This window comes from Nuphar pumila, chromosome 4, assembly GCF_984573655.1.
Source record: "Nuphar pumila chromosome 4, dmNupPumi1.hap1.1, whole genome shotgun sequence".
In the NCBI taxonomy this organism is placed as follows: Eukaryota; Viridiplantae; Streptophyta; class Magnoliopsida; order Nymphaeales; family Nymphaeaceae; genus Nuphar; species Nuphar pumila.
Genome location: NC_143252.1, coordinates 126,624,210 through 126,644,706, shown reverse-complemented (window position 1 = coordinate 126,644,706; position 20,497 = coordinate 126,624,210). Strand labels below are relative to the sequence as shown.

At 37.6% G+C, this 20,497-nt stretch overlaps 1 protein-coding gene across 1 annotated transcript in view; it reads right to left on the bottom strand.

Annotated features, from left to right (window-relative positions):
- LOC149840966 (selenoprotein family protein) overlaps window positions 1-20,088 on the bottom strand; it is a 35,810-nt gene extending 15,722 nt beyond the window's left edge. The window contains exons 1-3 of the mRNA XM_090003502.1: window positions 19,879-20,088; window positions 19,130-19,188; window positions 16,342-16,523 (exon numbers count right to left, since the gene is read on the bottom strand). Of these exons, the coding sequence (XP_089859628.1) occupies window positions 16,342-16,523; window positions 19,130-19,188; window positions 19,879-20,047 (410 nt within the window). The 5' untranslated portion in view covers window positions 20,048-20,088. The remainder of the gene's footprint in view (window positions 1-16,341; window positions 16,524-19,129; window positions 19,189-19,878) is intronic.
- Window positions 20,089-20,497: the final 409 nt, after the last annotated feature.

Sequence of the window (20,497 nt, the reverse complement as noted above, 5' to 3'; positions counted from 1 at the left end):
AGCGATGAGTTGGCCTTGATTGGGCAGCCCGTTTCCGACAAGGAGAAGGTGCAGCAAATACTTGCTGGACTTGGACCAGAGTATTCTATGCTTGTCATATCTATGGAGTGCCTGGAGCATCTTCCTTATGAGAATTTGCAACCCATATTGTTGCAACATGAGGCTTCACATGTTAAAAAGGGAGGTGGTGATCAACACAACAAACATGAAGTTTTCAATATTAATGTGAGGCCGAATAGAGGTCAATGGCAACAAAATAATTTCAGATCACGGGAACGTAGCAAGAACTATGGACAAGGGGGAAGAAGATTCCTTCCCTTACCGCAGCAACAACAACAAAATTTTTGGCAGGATTCAAATAAGAATCGTGGGAGTCTTGTCAGCTATGCAAGAAAAGAGGGCACAGTGCAGCTGACTGCTGGGATCTGCCTAGTTATGGAGTGGTAGCTGGAACGAAAAAGGTCGAATATAACACTAATTATGCTCAAATTCAGCAAGGCAATGAACAACAACAAAGTCATGAAGCCTTAGCTATAGCATTTCAGGGAATACAGGTGGACCAAACAGAAAAAGGATCTCGGGATAAAGCATGGATCTTGGATTCAGGAGCCAACAATCATGTTCCAGGTGACGAGCGTAAGATATCTAAACCCAAGATATAAACTGGACATAGTAAAATTATTACAGGTGACGAAACTATTCATCCCATCACTCGTAGGAAAAGCCCCTCTCTCTAGTACCCCAAAACCTCTAATCCTATCTAACACATTTCTTGTCTCGGGCCTCAAACATAATCTTGTGTCAGTTTCTCACTATTATTTTTACTTTGATTTATGTGAAGAGACTAGATTCGAAGGAAACATACGATGAAGGGGAAAGAGACGTGAACCTATATGTGATAAAAGAAGCCTGAAAGTTTTCATTGCTCCTTTCTGAGTCTCGGTCAGCTTCGACACCATCGGTTGATCATTGGCATTGTTGTCTCGCCCATTGTGGGCAACCTTTTTTGCAATCTTTAGTTAGTGTTGGTCTAGTGTTTGGTTCTTTTTGTAATAAAGAGTTGGTGACAAAGAGTCTTTGTCGTAGTTGTCAAGTGTGTAAAAGTCATCAACACCCTTTTCAAGTTATCAATAAACGGGCTTTTTTTCCTTTAGAAATTGTTTACTATGATGTTTAGGGTCCAACTCCCTTTTCCTCTTATTAATCAACTAAGTATTATGTGATATTAATAGATGATTATAGTCAATATACGTGGATCTTTTTCATGAAACAAAAATATAAAGTGTTTGACTTGTTTTGTTGTTTTCATGCCTTTGTGAAAAACCAGTTTAAGCGAAATATCATCCGTCTTCATAGTGATGGTGGTGGTAAATATAGTTCCAACGCCTTTAAAAAATATTTACAAAGTCATGGCATAATACAAGAAAAATCATGCCCTCGTACACCTGAATAGAATGATATAGATGAAAGGAAGCATCAAGATATAGTTGAGAGTGCTATAACCATGATTCACGCGAACCATGCTTGTTTGGGGTTATAGACCGAAGCTTTTCATACAGTTGTCCACATCATAAATAGGTTGCCAATGAAAAGTTTGAATAACATGACACCATACTCAGTTTTTTTCAGCGAGATCCTTGTTTCCAAGATTTGAAAGTATGGGGCTGCGTTTGCTATGTTCATGTAGATGATTCTCAGTGTAATGCCCCAAAATCCTGAAGTAGTAATCTTTTAGAAAAAATTTAAATGTTTTGCAATCAATCGTTTTTCAGAGTTTAAAATGGCAGTTCAGCGAAAAATGGTGTTTGAAATAACAAGTCAATAGACCTTGGGCGGATTACAAGCAAACTTTCCTTTACACAATAGATTTGTATCTCTATAAGCATTGAAAACCACATAGATTCAAAACAAAATCATTGATAATTAAAGTTTATACAAAAAAATTTCAAAAGAAACCCTTATACAAAGTTACAAAACGTCCTCAAGAACGATATCGCGTCATCGCCCGCTGTATCGACATAATCATCACTTGTACCCTATAAAATGGGTCAACAACAACAACAACTACGCCTTCATCCCAAAACAATTAGGGTCGGCGATATGAACCAAAAAAGAAAATCATTCTGGGTCTTCCACATGAATCCTTCTCCTCTAATCATTTCTATCAAATGCCATGTCCTCGGTGAGGTTCAAAGCATTCATATCCTTTCCTATCACCTCCATCCATGTCTTCCTAGGCCTACCCCGACCTCTTTTAACTAATATATTTTCCCATTTCTCCATCCTTCTAACTGGAGCATCATTAGGCCTTCGCCGAATATGTCCAAACCACTGTAAACGATTCTTTCTCATCTTATTTTCAATGGGTGCAACGCCTACCTTCTTACGTATCTCCTCATTCCGAATCTTATCTTTTATTGTATTTCCACACATCCATCTCAGCATACGCATCTCAGTTACACTCATTTTTTGAATATGATGTCTCTTGGCAGCCCAACATTCCGTACCATATAGTAAAGTGGGCCTAATAGTCGTCCTATAAAACTTTCCCTTCAACCGCAATGGCATTCTACGATCGCACAACACTCCAGTTGCACTTTTTCATTTCATCCACCTAATCTTTATCCTATGATTTACATCTCCATCAATTTCTCCATACTTTTGAATGATAGATCCCAAATATTTGAAACAATCATCCACCTGTATTTCTTGTTCACCAAGCTTCACTACATTCCCATCACTACTTCGTTGCTTACTAAACCGACATTCCATGTATTCTGTCTTACTCAACTTAAAACCTCTTGCTTCCTGTTAAAATATGATGTATATTTTATATATACATATCTATATATATAGATTACGACACATATACATATATATAATATATATATGTCTATGTGTCTATCTATATATATAAATATATATATATATATTTATTTTTGTAAAACCCGATAGGGGTATTTCTGTCATTTCACCTGTACACGCATATCATTGATATGCTTTTTCTTTTCTTTCTTTTTCCTTTTTTGCTTTTTCAGTTTTTCTTTTTTAATCATTTGAGAGGGATCCACATAGAGTCGTTGGACCCCTCCAACGGTCATAAATATGACCGTTGGAGGGGCTCCAACGACTCTATGGGAGCCCCTCCTTGGGTCCCTTGCTGTGTATAAATAAGGGGCACAGCCCCATGTATTTTCCAAGCTTCTTGTGAAGCATTCTATGAAGTGAAGAATATTTTTTACCTCTTCTTGTGCTTGACCACTTTTTGTGGTTTATTTTTTCCCCTTTGTGGCCTCTTGTGTATGTGCGTGCTTCCGTGCTTTCGCTTGAAGACTTTGCCCTTTTCATTGGGCACTTCATTACATGGTATCAGAGCTTGGTTAAGAAGGCTTCATCGGATTCTACCTTGACAAGTAATACCTCTCCTCTCTCTTGTCTTACTAATTTGCTTTTCTAAATGGCCAACAAAGATGCAAAAATCGATCTCTCATTCAAATTGGATGGAACCAATTACCGCATGTGGGCCGCCGTTATGGAGAATAATCTCAAAGGTAAAAAGCTTTGGGGTTACGTATGTGGAACCATTTCGGAACCACAATTGAAGTTAACTAAATTTGAAGGAAATGAGGAAAAAGCTTTGAATGAAGAAGAAAAGGAAAAGGCTATTCTTGATTATTCTTCTAAAATGGAAGATTGGGAAAGTGAACATGCTAAAATCTTAGCATGGTTCATGAATAATGTCGAGTTGAAGATTTGTGCAAACCTTGCAAAATTCAAAAAGGCTAATGAAGCATGGTTTTTTATGAAAGGCATGTACACCCAAAGAGACCTTGCTAGGCATTTTTTTCTACAAGAAAAGGTAAGAGCTACCAAGCAAGGTGATATGAGCATTAGGGACTACTATAGTGCCCTATCCTCTTTATGGGATGAACTTGTCCTTCTCGAACCACAATGGGAAGGAAGTGCTATTGCTATGAGGCAAGAGCAAATGGAAAAAGAGAGGTTCTTTCAATTTATTCATGGGCTTCGTCCCGAATTTGAACAACTTAGAGGATCTCTACTTCATAGGGCCTCTACCCCTCTAAGTGATATTTTGGCCGATTTATGTCAAGAAGAAACCCGTTTGGCCTTGAAAAGAGATGTTGATGAAGTACATGTCGTGTCTAGACCCGACAACAATGTAAGAAAATATAAACCACCACATTTTTGGAAGAATAATGGTGGTGGGGGAAGAAAAATTATTTGTCATAATTGTAATAAACCGGGCCATATTTGTCCCGATTGCCCTAGATTTAAGAAGAAGGTGGCTTCCGTGGGGGAAACTCCACCAATCATCAATGAAGATTCAAAGAAGGATGGTGACATAAAGGAGTCCATCGCTCATCTAACCGAAACTCTTCAACAATTTATAAAGATGAACGCCTCTACATCATCCTCCTCACCTTCCACTTCCGGTGCCGCCATCTCCTCTTTTCCAAGTATGACCTCTTGGATTCTTGACTCGGGTGTCTCTTTCCATATGACTCCAAATGCATCACTTTTATCAAAACCAAGTCTCAATAAATTTAAATCATATGTATCCACCGCCAATGGAACATCTTTAAATGTTGAAGGTATTGGAAACCTTGAGAAAACTTATGACCAAAACAAAGAATTTTTTTTCCCCAAAATCCGAATTATTCCAAAACTTAATCTAAATCTTTTTTCCGTCTTTCAAATTACCGATTTTGAATGTAATGTCTCGTTTTCACCAACCCATTGCTATGTGCAGGATCTCCTGTCCGGGAAGCGGATTGGGCAAGGCCATAGAAGAGGGGACCTTTACTATATGGATTTTTTGTCTTTGCCATCCAAATCATTTTGTAATCACGTTCAATCCAAAGATATTGAGACTTGGCATAAGAGACTTGGACACCCTAGTATTTCCAAGTTGTACCTTTTTCCGTTTTTGGAAAAATTTTGTAATACAAATACATTTACATGCAATGATTGTATTCTTGGAAAAATTCACTCTCTTCCATATTCTCATAGCAATTTTGTGTCAAAAAGGCCTTTTGAACTTGTGCATTCCGATGTATGGGGGCCGGCACCCGTTATGTCCAAGGGGGGCTTCTCTTACTATGTTTCTTTTATTGATGATTTTACTAGATATACATGGGTTTACATTATCAAGAATACATCTGATGTCTTCATTAATTTTAAAAAGTTTCACGCTCTTGTTCAAAATCAAATCCAACACAATATAGCCACTTTTAGGTCCGACTCAGGAGGAGAGTACATGTCTAAAGATTTTCAAAATTATTTTAAAACAAATGGAATTTTGCACCAACGATCTTGTCCTAAAACTCCGCAACAAAATGGTCTTGCGGAAAGGAAACATAGACATTTAATCGAAACCACAAGAACTCTTCTTGTGTCTAAAAATATTCCTAAAAACTTTTGGGCCGAAGCTCTTCTTACCGCAACATATCTTGTGAATCGTATGCCCTCTTCTTCTTTAAAAAATGTTTCACCATTTGAAAAACTGTTTAAAATTACTCCTGATTTTAATAGACTAAGAATCTTTGGATGCAAATGTTTTGTACTTAATCTAGGACAAGATAAGTTGTCACCTAAAGCTATTGAATGTGTGTTCATTGGCTATGGTGAGAATAAAAAAGGCTATAGATGCTATGATATTCGAAACAATAAATTATATGTGTCAAGAAATGTAAACTTTATTGAAGATCAAAATGGTTTCGATATCCACACATCTAAAGAAGACATCGATTATTCTTTTCTATTCGACTTAGCTCCTAGGATTGAGTCGCCTGAGGCAATTACTTGTGATACTAGTTGTGATGGAATATTACATTATAATATATCACAACATGAAAATACTTCCCAAAATGATATAAATGTATATACCCGGCGGATCGGAAATGAACATCAACCTGCTATCGACAAATACTCTCAAGACCTCTCTTTAGAAGAATCTATTGATAACAATCCACCTAGGAGATCTTCTCGTACTAGTAGGCCACCACAAAAATTTGTGTCTTATGAATCTTTTTCGCCAAATTATAGGGCATGTCTCATGTTAATACATTCGTATTATGAGCCTACCTCATTCAAGGAAGCTAAAGATTACCCACATTTGATTGAAGCTATGAAAATCGAGTTAGAGGCTCTTAACAAGGCCCAAACCTGGAGCATTATTCCTCAACCTTTAGGAAAAAAAGCAATTGGGTGTAGATGGGTATATAAGGTCAAAACCAAATGTGATGGTTTTCTTGAACGATACAAAGCTCGTTTGGTTGCAAAAGGCTATGCCCAAGAATATGGGATTGATTATGAAGAAACCTTTGCTCCTGTAGCCAGGATGACTAGTGTTCGAACCCTAATTGCTTTAACATCCATCAAACAACGCCCGATACATCAACTTGATGTTAAAAATGCGTTTTTAAATGAAACTCTGTGTGAAGAAGTTCTTATGGACCTTCCGCCGGGTCTTGAAATTGGGAAAGGTAATATTCTAAAATTAAACAAAACACTCTATGGTTTAAAACAAGCACCAAAAGCTTGGTATGATCTTTTTAGCAAAGTAGTTCTTGATAATGGTTTTTCCTCATGTTACACAGATACTGCTTTGTTTGTTAAATCTTCTAATGAATATATAACAATTTTGTTACTGTATGTTGATGACATGATTATCACAGGTAATGATAAGAAAGGTATTGATCTTATTAAAAACATTCTTAAGAAAAATTTTGATATGTCTGATCTGGGTTTTCTAAGGTATTTCTTAGGAATTGAAGTTGCATACTCTCCCAAGGGATATGTCCTATCTCAAATGAAGCTTGCCTCTGACATTATTGCTAAGTTTGGGTTGACAGATGACAAAAGGGTGGAGACTCCAGAAGTGATCAATGCTAAGATGAGAGCCAATGATGGCACTCCTTTAGCAGATCCCACGCCTTATCGTCAATTAATTGGATCCTTAACATATTTATCTATCACCAGGCCTGACATTTCTCATGCAGTTCAAGCCAATTTTAGACTGCTCCTACTACTACTCACATGGCAGCTGTAATGAGGATTATCAGATACTTAAAAAATTCCATAACTAAGGGAGTATTCTTCTCCTCTTCTTCACCTCTCACTTTACTTGCGTATACTGACTCTGATTGGGGGGTAACCCCGATGATCGTATTTCTACCACAGGTTATTGTGTGTTCCTTGGGGAGTCACTTATCTCCTGGAGGTGTAAGAAGCAGCGTAAAGTTTCTCTCTCGTCTACCGAAGCAGAATATCGTGCGATGGCCACTACCACAACTGAGATTATATGGTTAAGAAGTTTACTTAAAGATATGGGTGTCTCCTTCTCAACTCCTTCAAAGCTACAACAAGAGCTCCATCTATATTGCTAGCAATCACACTTTTCATGAACGAACGAAGCATATTGAGATGGACTGTCATTATGTTCGAGATGAGTTCCTACGCGGCACCATTCAACTCCCATATGTTCCTACCGAATATCAGTTGGCGGACTTCTTCACCAAAGCCTTGCCCTCGCCTCGCTTTTACTTCCTCCTTAGCAAACTCTCGGTGATCTCACCATGTGTTTGAGGGGAGGTGTTAAAATATGATGTATATTTTATATATACATATCTATATATATAGATTACGACTCATATAAATATATATAATATATATATGTCTATGTGTCTATCTATATATATAAATATATATATATTTATTTTTGTAAAACCTGATAGGGGTATTTCTGTCATTTCACCTGTACACGCATATCATTGATATGCTTTTTTTTCTTTCTTTGTCCTTTATTCTTTTTCCTTTTTTGCTTTTTCAGTTTTTCTTTTTTAACCATTTGAGAGGGGTCCACATAGAGTCGTTGGACCCCTCCAACGGTCATAAATATGACCGTTGGAGGGGCTCCAACGACTCTATGGGAGCCCCTCCTTGGGTCCCTTGCTGTGTATAAATAAGGGGCACAGCCCCATGTATTTTCCAAGCTTCTTGTGAAGCATTCTATGAAGTGAAGAATATTTTTTACCTCTTCTTGTGCTTGACCACTTTTTGTGGTTTATTTTTTCCCCTTTGCGGCCTCTTGTGTATGTGCGTGCTTTCGTGCTTTCGCTTGAAGACTTTGCCCTTTTCATTGGGCACTTCATTACACTTCCAATGTCTGTCTCCATAATTCTAACTTAGCATTAACCCCAGCTCTAGACTCATCAATCAAAACAATATCATCAACAAACAACATACACCACAACACATTTTCTTGAATCGATCTCATGAGCTCATCCATCACTATAGCAAATAGGAAAGGGCTTAAAGCAGATCCTTGATGTAACCCAACCGTTATAGAAAAATTGGTTGTCACCCCTCCACAAGTGCGGACATTGGTTACTACTCCTTCATACATATCCTTAATTATACTAATGTACTTGAGAGAAACACCTTCCTTCATCATTGTCCACCAGATAACGTCCCTAGGTACTCTATCGTATGCCTTCTCCAAATCAATAAAAACCATATGCAAATCTTTGTACATCTCTCTATTTCTCTCAATAAGTTGTCTAAGAAGATGTATAGCTTCCATAGTTGATCTTTCAGGCATAAAACCAAATTGATTCTCCGATATCATGACAACCTTCCTCAACCTAGACTCAATCACCCTCTCCCAAAGTTTCATAGTATGACTCATGAGTTTTATACCACGATAGTTTATGCAATCTTGTATATCACCCTTATTCTTATATAGAGGCACCAAAGTACTCTTCCTCCACTCATTAGGCATCTCATTTATCCGTCAAATCTTGTTAAAAATATTTGTCAACCATTCTAAACCTTTCTCTCCCAAGCATTTCCAAGCCTCGATAGGTATACCATCTGGGCCAACTGCCCTTCTTGATTTCATTTTCTTCAAAGCCTCTGCAATTTCTTTCTTTTGAATCTTGCGCATGAAGTCACGATTCATCTCATGAAAAGGAATGGAGAAGTCTCCAAGATCTTGAGCATGACTTTCATTAAATAGCTTATCAAAATAATCTTTCCATCTCTCCTTAATCTCCTCATCTTTGACTAAAACCCTTTGTGTTTAATCTTTGATGCATCTAACCATACCCAGATCCCTCGATTTCCTATCTCTCATCTTTGCAAGCCTATAAATATCATTCTCGCACTCTTTGGTATCCAACTTGTCATAAAATGGGTCAGACTTATAAAAATCTGGTAAGTGCATAGATATCAAAATTCAGAACAAGACTAACATATGTGTTGTTCCTTTCGTGTTGTGCAGTTCCGAATAAGTAAAATGAGCATGATAATCTTGTTTCGATAATTACCTATCCTGAGGTTACGCACAGGAAGAACGTAGAAACAACTGAGACTGCTTGAGGGTTTGTTATTATATGTATTTTGATACCCCGAACAACTAGCTGAGTTCGCTCCTAAAGGGATGGCTAATGACCGAGAAAGAATTCCCCAAAAGCCACTTGTTCAATAGAATGCATCCAAACTTTTATAGAAGTCATTGAGATCTACCACCTAGGATAATTTTTGGTAGCCCAGTCCCTTAACTCTGATGACTAGAGACACTGAGTCATTACTACTCGAAGAGCGTAGTTGTTAACAACTTGTCCATCAAAATTTTTGTACCATCTCATCCTCTCTCTTGACGGAACCAAAGAGACGAATGGGTATGTCAGGTTATATTTTAACTGACGACCCATTTTACATGCTCTGGTCTTTTAAACCAAATCGAGCATCTTGCCTGTGAAGGCAATCATCATTTATGTGATTGTCTTTTAATCATCGTGCATATTCATGCTACAAAGTTACTATAAACCTCCATTCCAATCATCGTAGTACTAACATGCCGTGCATGTCTAATAATACCACTACGATGAGAAAGATATCAGTTTCTCAGAAAGAAACCCCAACATTTATTTAGAAATTTCAATGTTTCATGCTTTAAACAGGAGAATATCCGAGTCATTTCAGATACCAAAGAGAAGCCTTCCCGTTACGCAAGATTGAGGGAAAAACTCAGTTGCAAAAATGCAAACGCCAAATACTTGTTTTACTTTTCGAGCCAGCGAATAATACGAGCTTCAAATCTTGCATGTGAAATCCTTTCAAAAAATAGACTTGGCGAGGATGCGCAAATCTGCATCTTTAAATACATGCACGCGTAATCTAAAATAGGTAGGAGTACACGAAACTGCATACCTTATAAAGTTATATATATGTATATAGAATACATATATAGTAAGGCATAAGCCTGTGCACATTGCAGCGTGACGGCAAAGTAAATGACATAAGGCAAAGCCCGATGTGCAAAACCACACATCGAGCTAAATATATTGCGTAAGCGATATCTGGTGTACGAAACCATACATCGGGCTAAATAAATTGCGTAAGCAATGCACGATGTACGAAACCGTACATCGGCTAAATATATTGCGTAAGCAAGAGCCTGTGCACATTACCGACTCGCAGACGATTCCGAGCGTAGGTTCTTAAGGGATCGTGCCTCGATAAATGTGTTTCATCCATTATACTGAAATGGTATGCTGCAATTGATTACATTGTGTTAAGTTCTTAGATTTTGATGAAAGCGGCGACGATTGCATCGCAGCGGTCGAACTTGAACCCAATTCGAACAGACCGGATCGAGCTGGGCTTGGAGGAACCGAGTAAGACTCAACTCGAGTGAGCGGGACCGAATCAAGCTAGCTTGGTATGGCCTGACTTGAGACAGCTCGGGTAAGGCAATGGGACGATGGGTGGGCTCGGTAGTCAAGCCGAGCCTGACCTGGTCCCAACCTTGTGACAGGATTGAGCCTTGCATGCTCCTTCAACAAGGGGGAGGGGGGGGCTGACAGAAGGGCGACAGGGGAGTGACCTTTGTCGGTTGTACCTACCATAGCAGCAGCAGTAGCCTATGGCTGCTGCTGGAATCGAAAAGGAGGAAAAGAAGAGGGGAGGGTGCTCGACACCCTCCCTCCTGGCGAGCCAGAGCTGAGGAAGGAAAAAAAGGGGGAGTGGAGGGGAGGGTGATTGGCACCCTCCCTCCCAGCGAGGTCCGGTCTGCCGGCGACAAACATGTAAGAAGAGGGAGGATAGGGTGGTTGACACGTGTGTGTGTGTGTGTATATATATATAAACACAATACCCAATAGGGGAATTTTGATTATTTTACATAGTTGTTTCTAGAAACAACTATTTTAATAGGTAGTTTATTTTTACTTTTGTACTTTTTTCTTTTCTTTTTATTTAAATGATTTTTTTATATGCATTGGGGGTCCCACATAGAGTCGTTGGGACCCCCAACGATAATAAATATGACTATTGGGGGCTCCCAACGACACCATGTGGAAGCCCCCAATGGTTCCCCTTTTTCTCCTTTTTTCATTGTGTATAAATAGGGGCTTCCCTCTTGTATTCTTAAGCTTGTGAGCTCCTCTTCGATAAAGTTCTTTACTTTTTTTTATGTGTAGCCTTTTTAAAGGCTTTTTGTATTGTCCTATAGTGGACTTCTCTCTTATCTCTCTCTTGTGCCTTTGTGCTTGTCCATTATTGGACATTGTGAATGCATTAGCATTCTTGTAATACATTTCTGCATACTTTATTACATGAATTTTGAAATTACATTGTTGTTGCACTAACATGATCACGTGCATGTTTGCATATTATGCATGAGATAAAAATTACATTATTCAGAACAAAAACGCTTTGGAACACCTTTGAAAATTATCAAAGTTTGTGGTTTCAATGATATGTCAGTGTTTTCTTTTAGCCAAGCCATTTTACTGTGGAGTTTTTTAACAAGATCTTTGATGGGTAATTCCATTTTCTTTCAAATAATTTTTTATGTCATTGGACAAATATTCTCCTCCCGAGTCCAATTGAAAAATAATAATATTGGTTTCAAATTGTTTTTTGACAAGCTTACGGAATTCTTTTAAACAAGAGGACACTTCAAATTTAAGCCTAAGAAAATAAATCCAAATATATCGAGTATAGTCATCAATAAACACAACAAAATAAGAAAAGTCTCCTTTCGATATAACGGGCACGGGGTCCTCGTACATCCGAATGCACTAATTCAAAAGGTTTTTGGGAGACTGGTTCTATAACTAAAAGGAATTGATTTTATTTTTTCAAGTATACAATAATTACAAACAAATTCTTTTTTAATACAAGAATCATTCAAAAATGGAAAAAAGAGACAATTTAGATACATTCGGATGGCCTAAACTTTTGTGCCATAAATCAATATTTTTTTCTTTGCAAAATTATAAAAAGACACCTTGAGAATGTGAAAAAAAACTAATGTAGTAGATATCTCCCTTCCTACAGCATTCCACAATAAGCTTCCTTGACTGGCGATCCTGCACCAAACATTTTTAGATGAGAAGGAGACCTCATACCCAAGATCGAAATCTGAAAAACAAATAACAAGTTTAGATTAAGCTTAGGTACAACTCTAACTTTTAGAATTTGAAATTCTTTTGAAACATTTTTAAAATACCAATGCTTTTAATTTCTAAAGTAGTAACATCCGTGGTTGAAACAAAAGAGTTATAAGAGATGTTAGTACATTCGGATAGAAGAGACTCAATAGGAGTTATCTGAAAGAAAACGCCAGAATCAAGTATCTAAGAACACATACTGAGGAGAGAAGATGTGGACACCGCGGCATCAGAAGTAAATATTGAAGATGACTTAAGAAATTGCTGAAGAGCCTCTGCAAGTTAGTTAATGGACATGTCCTTAAGATCTCTTTTTTTGTTTGTCTCAGACTCTCATCTCCCTTCTTGGATGGATCTTCAATTGTAGCCACCTTCTTCTTGAGCTTAGGGCATTCTAGTTTTATATGCCCCGGTTCATTGCAAAAGTGACATAACTTTTCTCCCTCGACCATTGTTGTTTCTTCCATAGTGAGGAGGTTTATATGTTCTAACATTGTTGTCGGGTGTCGACATGGAAATAACTTTCTCTCCTCCTTTGGTCGTGCCAAGTTGAGTTTCCGCTTGGTACACCTCGGCTAGAGCTTCATCAAGAGCGGGAGTGGTGGTCCTATGTAATATAGGGGACAAAACTTGCTCAAATTCGGGTCTTAGTTAAAAAAGAAAGGTGAATAGAGGCTCTTTCTCTAATTGTCTTTGCCTCATTTTAATGGACGAAGCTTTTTACTTGGGTTCGAGCAAAACTAAGTCATCCCATAGGGGAGAGAGGATCCCATCATAATCTCTAACACTCTTGTCGCCTTATCTCGTGGTTCGAACATTGTCTTAGATGAAGTATTGTCGTGCTAAATATTTTTGCACAAACATACTTTTGGGAAACACCCAAGCAACACATGCCTTTTTGAATTTGACTATATTACAACGATCTTAAGTTTCATGCTATTTAAAAACCAAGACAAGATTTGGGCATTTTTGGCTTCCCAATCCTCCATCTTGATTTGAAATTCTTGAAGAGCTTCCTTTCGTTCATCACCATCAAGTGTTTTAATTTGATTACCATCTTTTTTTTGTGAATATGAGTTGTGCCTCTCTAGTGGTACCACTCACATGCCCCCAAAGTTTCTTCATTTTAAGATGATTCTCCATAGTGGTGGCCCATATAAGGTAGTTTGAGTCATTAAGCTTGAATGAGATCACCGTCACGGGTTCCATTTTGGCCATATTTAGAGATGGAAGCCCTATCTACACTTGAAGATCTCCTCCTCTTACTACAACCACAAGCACTCGAATAAATACAATAGGATCGCAAAAGCCTATAACTCTAATACCATGTAATGAAACAAAGAAGAATACAATAACACAGCCACTAAGGGAAATCAAGAGACAAAACAATGTGCACAAGCACTAACCCACTAAAGGGCAATAAACAAGCCACTTAAGGGCAAATACAAGAGTCCAAAAAACACTCGCAATAGCCACTAATGGGAAAGCACATAATATAAATATATATATAAATTTTATTCACCTTAAAATGCTTAAGAAAAGCATACTTTACAATGGGAAGAAACCTATATATATATATATATATATATATATATATATAAAGAAGAGGACAAAGGACAAGTCAAACTAGTTGTTGGACATGCACAACAGCTAGTCAAACCAGAGTTACCGGAAGCGCGAAACGTCGCGCTTCCGAAGTGTGAGGGGCAGTGTCCCCCTTTTTTGGGAAGCGTGTTTCCCTTTTATGGGAAGCGCGCTTCTCCCACGCTTCCCCCACGCTTCCCCCTCGCTTCCCCCTCGCTTTCTTTTTTTTTTTGCTTCCCCCTCACTTCCGGTTCGCTTCCTAAGTCGCTTTCGAGACGGTTCGGAATTTTCTTCCAAGTGGTCCCACGCTTCCCCGCTTCCTAAATTTTTTAAAGTGCCTCGCTTCCCGCTCCCGCTTCCTCGACTGGTAACTCTGAGTCAAACTAACTGTTAGACTAGCCGTTAAGCATGCATAACGGCTAGTAGCCAACAACTAGTTCAAACCAAGGTTTTAAAACTCACCGAGTCAACTCGGTGACTCGGCTGGCTCGGCTCGGCTCGGACCTCCAGCGAGTCAACCCGGCAAGGTAAACTCGGTTTTCGAAGACTCGGCTGCGACTCGGCCGGACTCGGGCGAGTTCTGGGCTTGATGAATGATGCCCAAAAGCATAATCTTGATGCTTTTGTTTAAGTGAAGGCAGGGTCTCCATCAATGAAACAACATTGAAGAAGTTAATCTTATTGATGATGAAGGTGGTGATGGAGTTGAAGATGAAGATGCAAAGAAAAATGCAACCATTAGTACTCCACTTCAGCCATTAATTTTTACTTTCAACTCAAGAATTGATTCAAATGAAGTTCCAAATAATAGCACTTTGCCTCTATTTGAGATTTTACTCTTGACATCATATTTTGCAAAAGTGGATGAATTGTGAATGTTTGAAATTTGATTTTTTGGGTATCAATTTGGTGATAGACTTTGTCATTGTGTTATGATTATTAACTTTATACTTATGAACTTTGTAATTGTGTTATATGGCCATGAGTCTTATGCTTTATACTTTATATTTCTTACTTGTACAGTTGTACTAGATTGTGTTGAATGGTTTACAACTTTACTCAACATCTTTAGCTTATCATGTAATGATTTCTAAATTTTCAATAATATTAAGAGTTGATACATAAAAAATTAGAATTATTGTCACTCATTAAATTTGCAGATTACATATGATACAATACGAGTACAAATTGAAGTGAAAACTGAAAAGCAAAAGTTGATTATTGAAATGCATTGCAGATTGCTCAAGTATGGTTATCTTTACTTTAGTTTTTACTCTTACTCTTGTAAGTTTTTAATTTAACTTTACTTTAGGGCTTGTTTCTATTGAAATATTGAATTATTGTTTTGCTTGGTTGTTCGATTTTTTGCTATTAGATGAGTAATTATAAGTTAGATATAGTTTTACTTGATGTTATTTTACTTATTAATCAATTAAACTAGTAATTAAGTCATTCTACAAACCTTTATATGTTTAAATGACAATTTATATATTGTTTTTCTTTTAAAATCAAAAGTTAACAAAACCCAGTCTGAGTCACCAGTCAATAAAGAACGAGTCAAGTCCCGAGTCACTGGGTTTTAAAACCTTGGTTCAAACAAATAAAAAACTACAAAAAGGTTTAATATATATCATATAATATACATTACATATATTATATAATATATTACAAAGACTTTACATATACACATATACATACAAATACACATATATGTATACATCTATACATACATATGTATATACATACATATACTTATATGTCCATGCATACAAATAAGTATATATCTATGTCACAGGGATTCGGCTAGCAGGGTGCCGCACCCCCGTCGACGCGATGCGACGCGGGTGCGGGTGCTGGTGTGAGTGCGGGTGCAGCACCAGGTGCGGTCAACCCGACCCTGGGTGCGGTCAGTGCACCCAGGGTCATTTTGGTCCAATTTTTTGGACTTAAAAAAAAATTGCCAAGAATTTTTTTTTAATATATGTCACAGGGATTCTCCAACTAGGTGCCGCACCCGATGCGGTCAACCTGACCCTGGGTGCAGTCAACGCACCCAGGGTCATTTATGTCCAACTTTTGGATTATATATATATATATATATATATATATATTTTTTTTTTTTTTTATTTATTTTTGCCGCACCCCCGCACCCGGGTTTTTTGGAAGTGCCGCATCCCCGCACCCACACCCGCACCCATGTGACATAGGTATATATATACATATGTATCTAACGAAAGTACATTAAATATTGACATTACTTGGATACTAAACTAACCTTATTGTTTCCCTGTGCTGACCATCCTCATCAAGCATAACGAGTTTTGGAGGAGAAGCATAAGGATATTGAACTTTCACAAAAGGGAACTGATCTTTGTCTTCCTCAATGAATGTAACAATTTCAGGGTAAAACACAAGTTTCCTCATGCACACCTCTAATATCGCACCAGAGTATGTAACCTGAACAGAAAATAAAATTAAGGGAGTTAGATTCAACTTCAGTTGGTACAACAAGATTAACATTTATAATAAGAATACCATGTTCAGAAATTCTGAGCAAGTCAAGATAATACATAGCAAGGTAAATCCACCATTGCATTTTGACTCAAATGCTTGTCCAAAAATTCAAGTTTTGAAACATCTAAAGTGACGACAGACTTTTCTCGAGGAGTAGATTATGAAACTGAGATGCAATTATAAGTATCATCTAAATGGAGCATATGGACTTCAAACATTTTCTTTTCACTTGAAGTTTCCAAAACATGCTTCCATGCTTGTATATACGTACGTCAAGAAATGCAAGTATGAATTTGAACTCTTTCCCTTTGAAGGTTGGAAGATTGGTCAGTAAATGAAGTAGCAAACATGACCAGTCTAGAAGTCTGCCTGTCCACGGCTGGGTGCGCATGGCACCAACTACAAAAAGGCCTCAATTGAAACCCTATGTCAAATTTATGTTTTCCAGCTTCATCAGCAGAATGGGATATCTGAATTCGAAAATTTCTGCCACAAAAGGTGTGCTGATTTTTAATGTTTATGATAAAGCAGCTTGAAAGAAGACAAAAAATACCCACAACTGATGGTAATATATTTGTATGAGTGATAAACGAGAGGTACCTCCACAAATCTCAGATTAAAATTTGTGGCCACTGCAAGTGTGTGTGCTTGCGCATGTGCACATAGCAAGAAGAAAGCATGCATCAATAACTTAGATTATTAGTACTACTACTACTATTATTATTATTATCATTATTATTATTATTATTATTTAGCTAGACCAAGGGAAAAAAAAAAACCACCAACGACCGAACATTGGCAGGCCTCTGGTTGGAACTAGCATGCATGATTTGCAAAATATCATGCTGGAACAAGAAATGCCAAAAACATATTTATCAAGCCTACTTCAGGGTTCTTTGAGATGACAAACCTTTTTGCTACTACATTTTATTTCATTGGGGTAGTGTAATGATGTAGACCTCAAGAGAGTAAAGAATACAAACCCACTAAGGGGCAATCCACAAGCCACTAAGGGCAACAATACAAATGCACCAAGGCACACAGTCAAGATAAAAAATATAGCTTTAATAATATCAAAATGCACTAAGAAAGCACATTATCTCAAGAGGGACATAAGTCCCATACATATACAAAAGGGAAGAATTCTACTAACCGTTAGGAGCTCCTAACGGCTAGTTTGGGCCTAATAACCAAACTGCCCCTAACGGGCAGACTAAATTACAAAAAGCAAAAACCAAAAGTAAAAAATAAAAAAAAAATTATATAAAAAAACCTAAATACAAGCTCTCTCTCTCTCCATATATATGCATACATACATTCATACATATGTATATATTTACATATTTTAGCAGGTAGTCACCAATTTTAAATCATAATACACAGTATTATAAAAAAATCATTATTTAACTACCTCATCAACATTTCAGTTTAGTTTTCAAATGTAGGTTTTGTAAGTTCACAGATGAATGTTTTTCCCAAAAATTTGAGCTGGGTTCAAAGATCATAGACATCATACATCCAGATATCCTACAGTATTCTAATTCAAAACCATTAACTACAACTTCGGCACCCCTTCCTCAGTATCAAATACAGTAAATTGACGATCATGCAGAGAACTTCATTATCAAGAAACACTAATCTAATGCACTTTCCGTTGCCTCAAAAAGATGAAGGTTTAAAAAAAAAGACAACGTATTATTCTGCTACTAGAGGGAGCAATACCCTTAAGATCTGCCACTTAACACAAGGCTTTTAGAGATACTTGAAGTTCTTTAAGCCAGTTCTTAAACTACAATCCATCAGTAAGAATCTTTTGAGGAGAGTTGACACAGATTACAAAAATGCCCAAGGATCTCATCATGTGGTTAAATCTTCTGATTTTGAGATCCCCCAAAAGACCACATCCACCCACTTCAAATAAGTGTATCTGGTCTGTAATTAAGTTGTGAGCATAAGAAAATCCACAGATGGAAATAAACACCACTGTTTGATGCAATTATGGAGTTGGTGGGCCTCATAAGTAGCCTCGTAACTCAAATCAATGGCAAAAACAATGAACAACGAGAAGTCCCTTCTGATGCTAATCAACGACACTTCTCATGCCCTCCACAACATTCTGACCATCAACAAAAACCACAATTAACAACCCACTGTGGTTGGATTTATGCCCAGCAATGAGAACCAGGTCAAAGCTTATATTCCAATCACCTTCAGACCCCTAAACTTTGTCATTTTCACACCATTTTAACCTGTCCATAACACTCCATACCACATCGGACAAGGATGGATTGGAGATAGTAACATGCTTCACATAAGAAAGCACAATATAGAAAATATGTCATTCCAATACTAGAAGGAAAAAGTGTCGCAGTACCACTTCAATTAATAAGCAAAGAGGGATATTACCAGCAAGTACAATAACATCAAAGCACTAAAAGCATGCTCAAAACTCACAAAATTCAGAAACTATAAATCAAGTGAAAAATGAAAACCATGAGCAACTAAATAACATGATTAACGTCAGTTATTTCATACACAAAGGATCACACCTTACTCATTGAATCATCGGAATCCTCTGTGCAACACTTCTTACATTCAGATACCAATGCTGAAACAAACAAACAAACAAAGGAAAGTGTCAATTACATCATCAGTCTAACAAATGAGGTATTCCCCAGAACGGCACAAGCCTCTACATACATAAATACGCAAACTAAATCCCTTGAAGCTCATATGTACGTGAATCGAAATAAAACCAAGTACATGGTTGAGCAACAATTCGCCAAAACTTATACCAGCGTGTCTTAAAAACTACAATCTATCAGAGTTCCTTCAAATTGTGCCATTGCAATCTAATGAAACCATTTACATTGATTTCTAAAATTTCGAGAATTTCTGCCATTTCCCTTCCCCGTCCACAACACCCCACTCCACCAAGAACCTCCTGTAACTAAATGCGACACCCTGACAAGACAAAAACTAATATATATATATATATATATATATATATATTCTCTTCCCACCTCGCTGAAGAAATTATCAATCTACCAACAAAAGAAAAACTAAATCTAGCAACTTTTACAACCAAAAGACGATAAAATACCTAAAATCAGGAAAAACCCCCAACTTTCACCATCACCATATCAAAATATCGAAAGAAAGGAGAGGAAGGAAGAAAAATCATAGAATTTCTCTAAGAATCCATTGAAATCCCTAGAGTATCTCACCCAGCAACAAAGAATTTATAAGGAATTAGAGCGAGCAAAAAGGAAGGGATCAAAGAGAAGAAGAAACTTGCCATCGTCTTTGACGTATTCGGCCAAGGTATTGCAATCAGAACAGAGGGCGAGGCCTGTAAACCCTAATTCCTCGCAGATTTTGGGGCTCAATTTTCCATGTTCCTCTGCGTGGATCATACAGAAAGAAAAGGAAATCTGGAGGAGGACCAGCACCAGGGCCACCTTCATTCTCTCTCTCTCTCTCTCTCTCTCTCTCTCTCTCAATGCAAGCAAAAAAATTTCAATTGTCACTTCCCAGGCCTTTTAATGGGTATGTGGAACCCGATCTGCTATGAAAGTTTAAAAACCGTACCTGATTCAAGATTCGTTTAATCCAAAAATCTACATGCTCTTGCTATCCAAACCCCAACCAGGACCTAAGCTAGGCCTGGTCGGACCTAGGTGCAGACCAAAGGCTCCGGTCTTACCCCTTGACAGCCTTAATTATGCTTATGTTGCTGCTATTGGGCAGCTATCAATGGATCGGTTTTACCCGATGCAGAACTGGACAAAAATGTCCTTATTATTAGTATCCGTATCAAAGGGGTATATGCCATTTGGGCCATGTGTTCTTGATGACATGACTGAACACACTGATTTTGGATATTGACGCGTATGGATCTTGATATTAATATAATA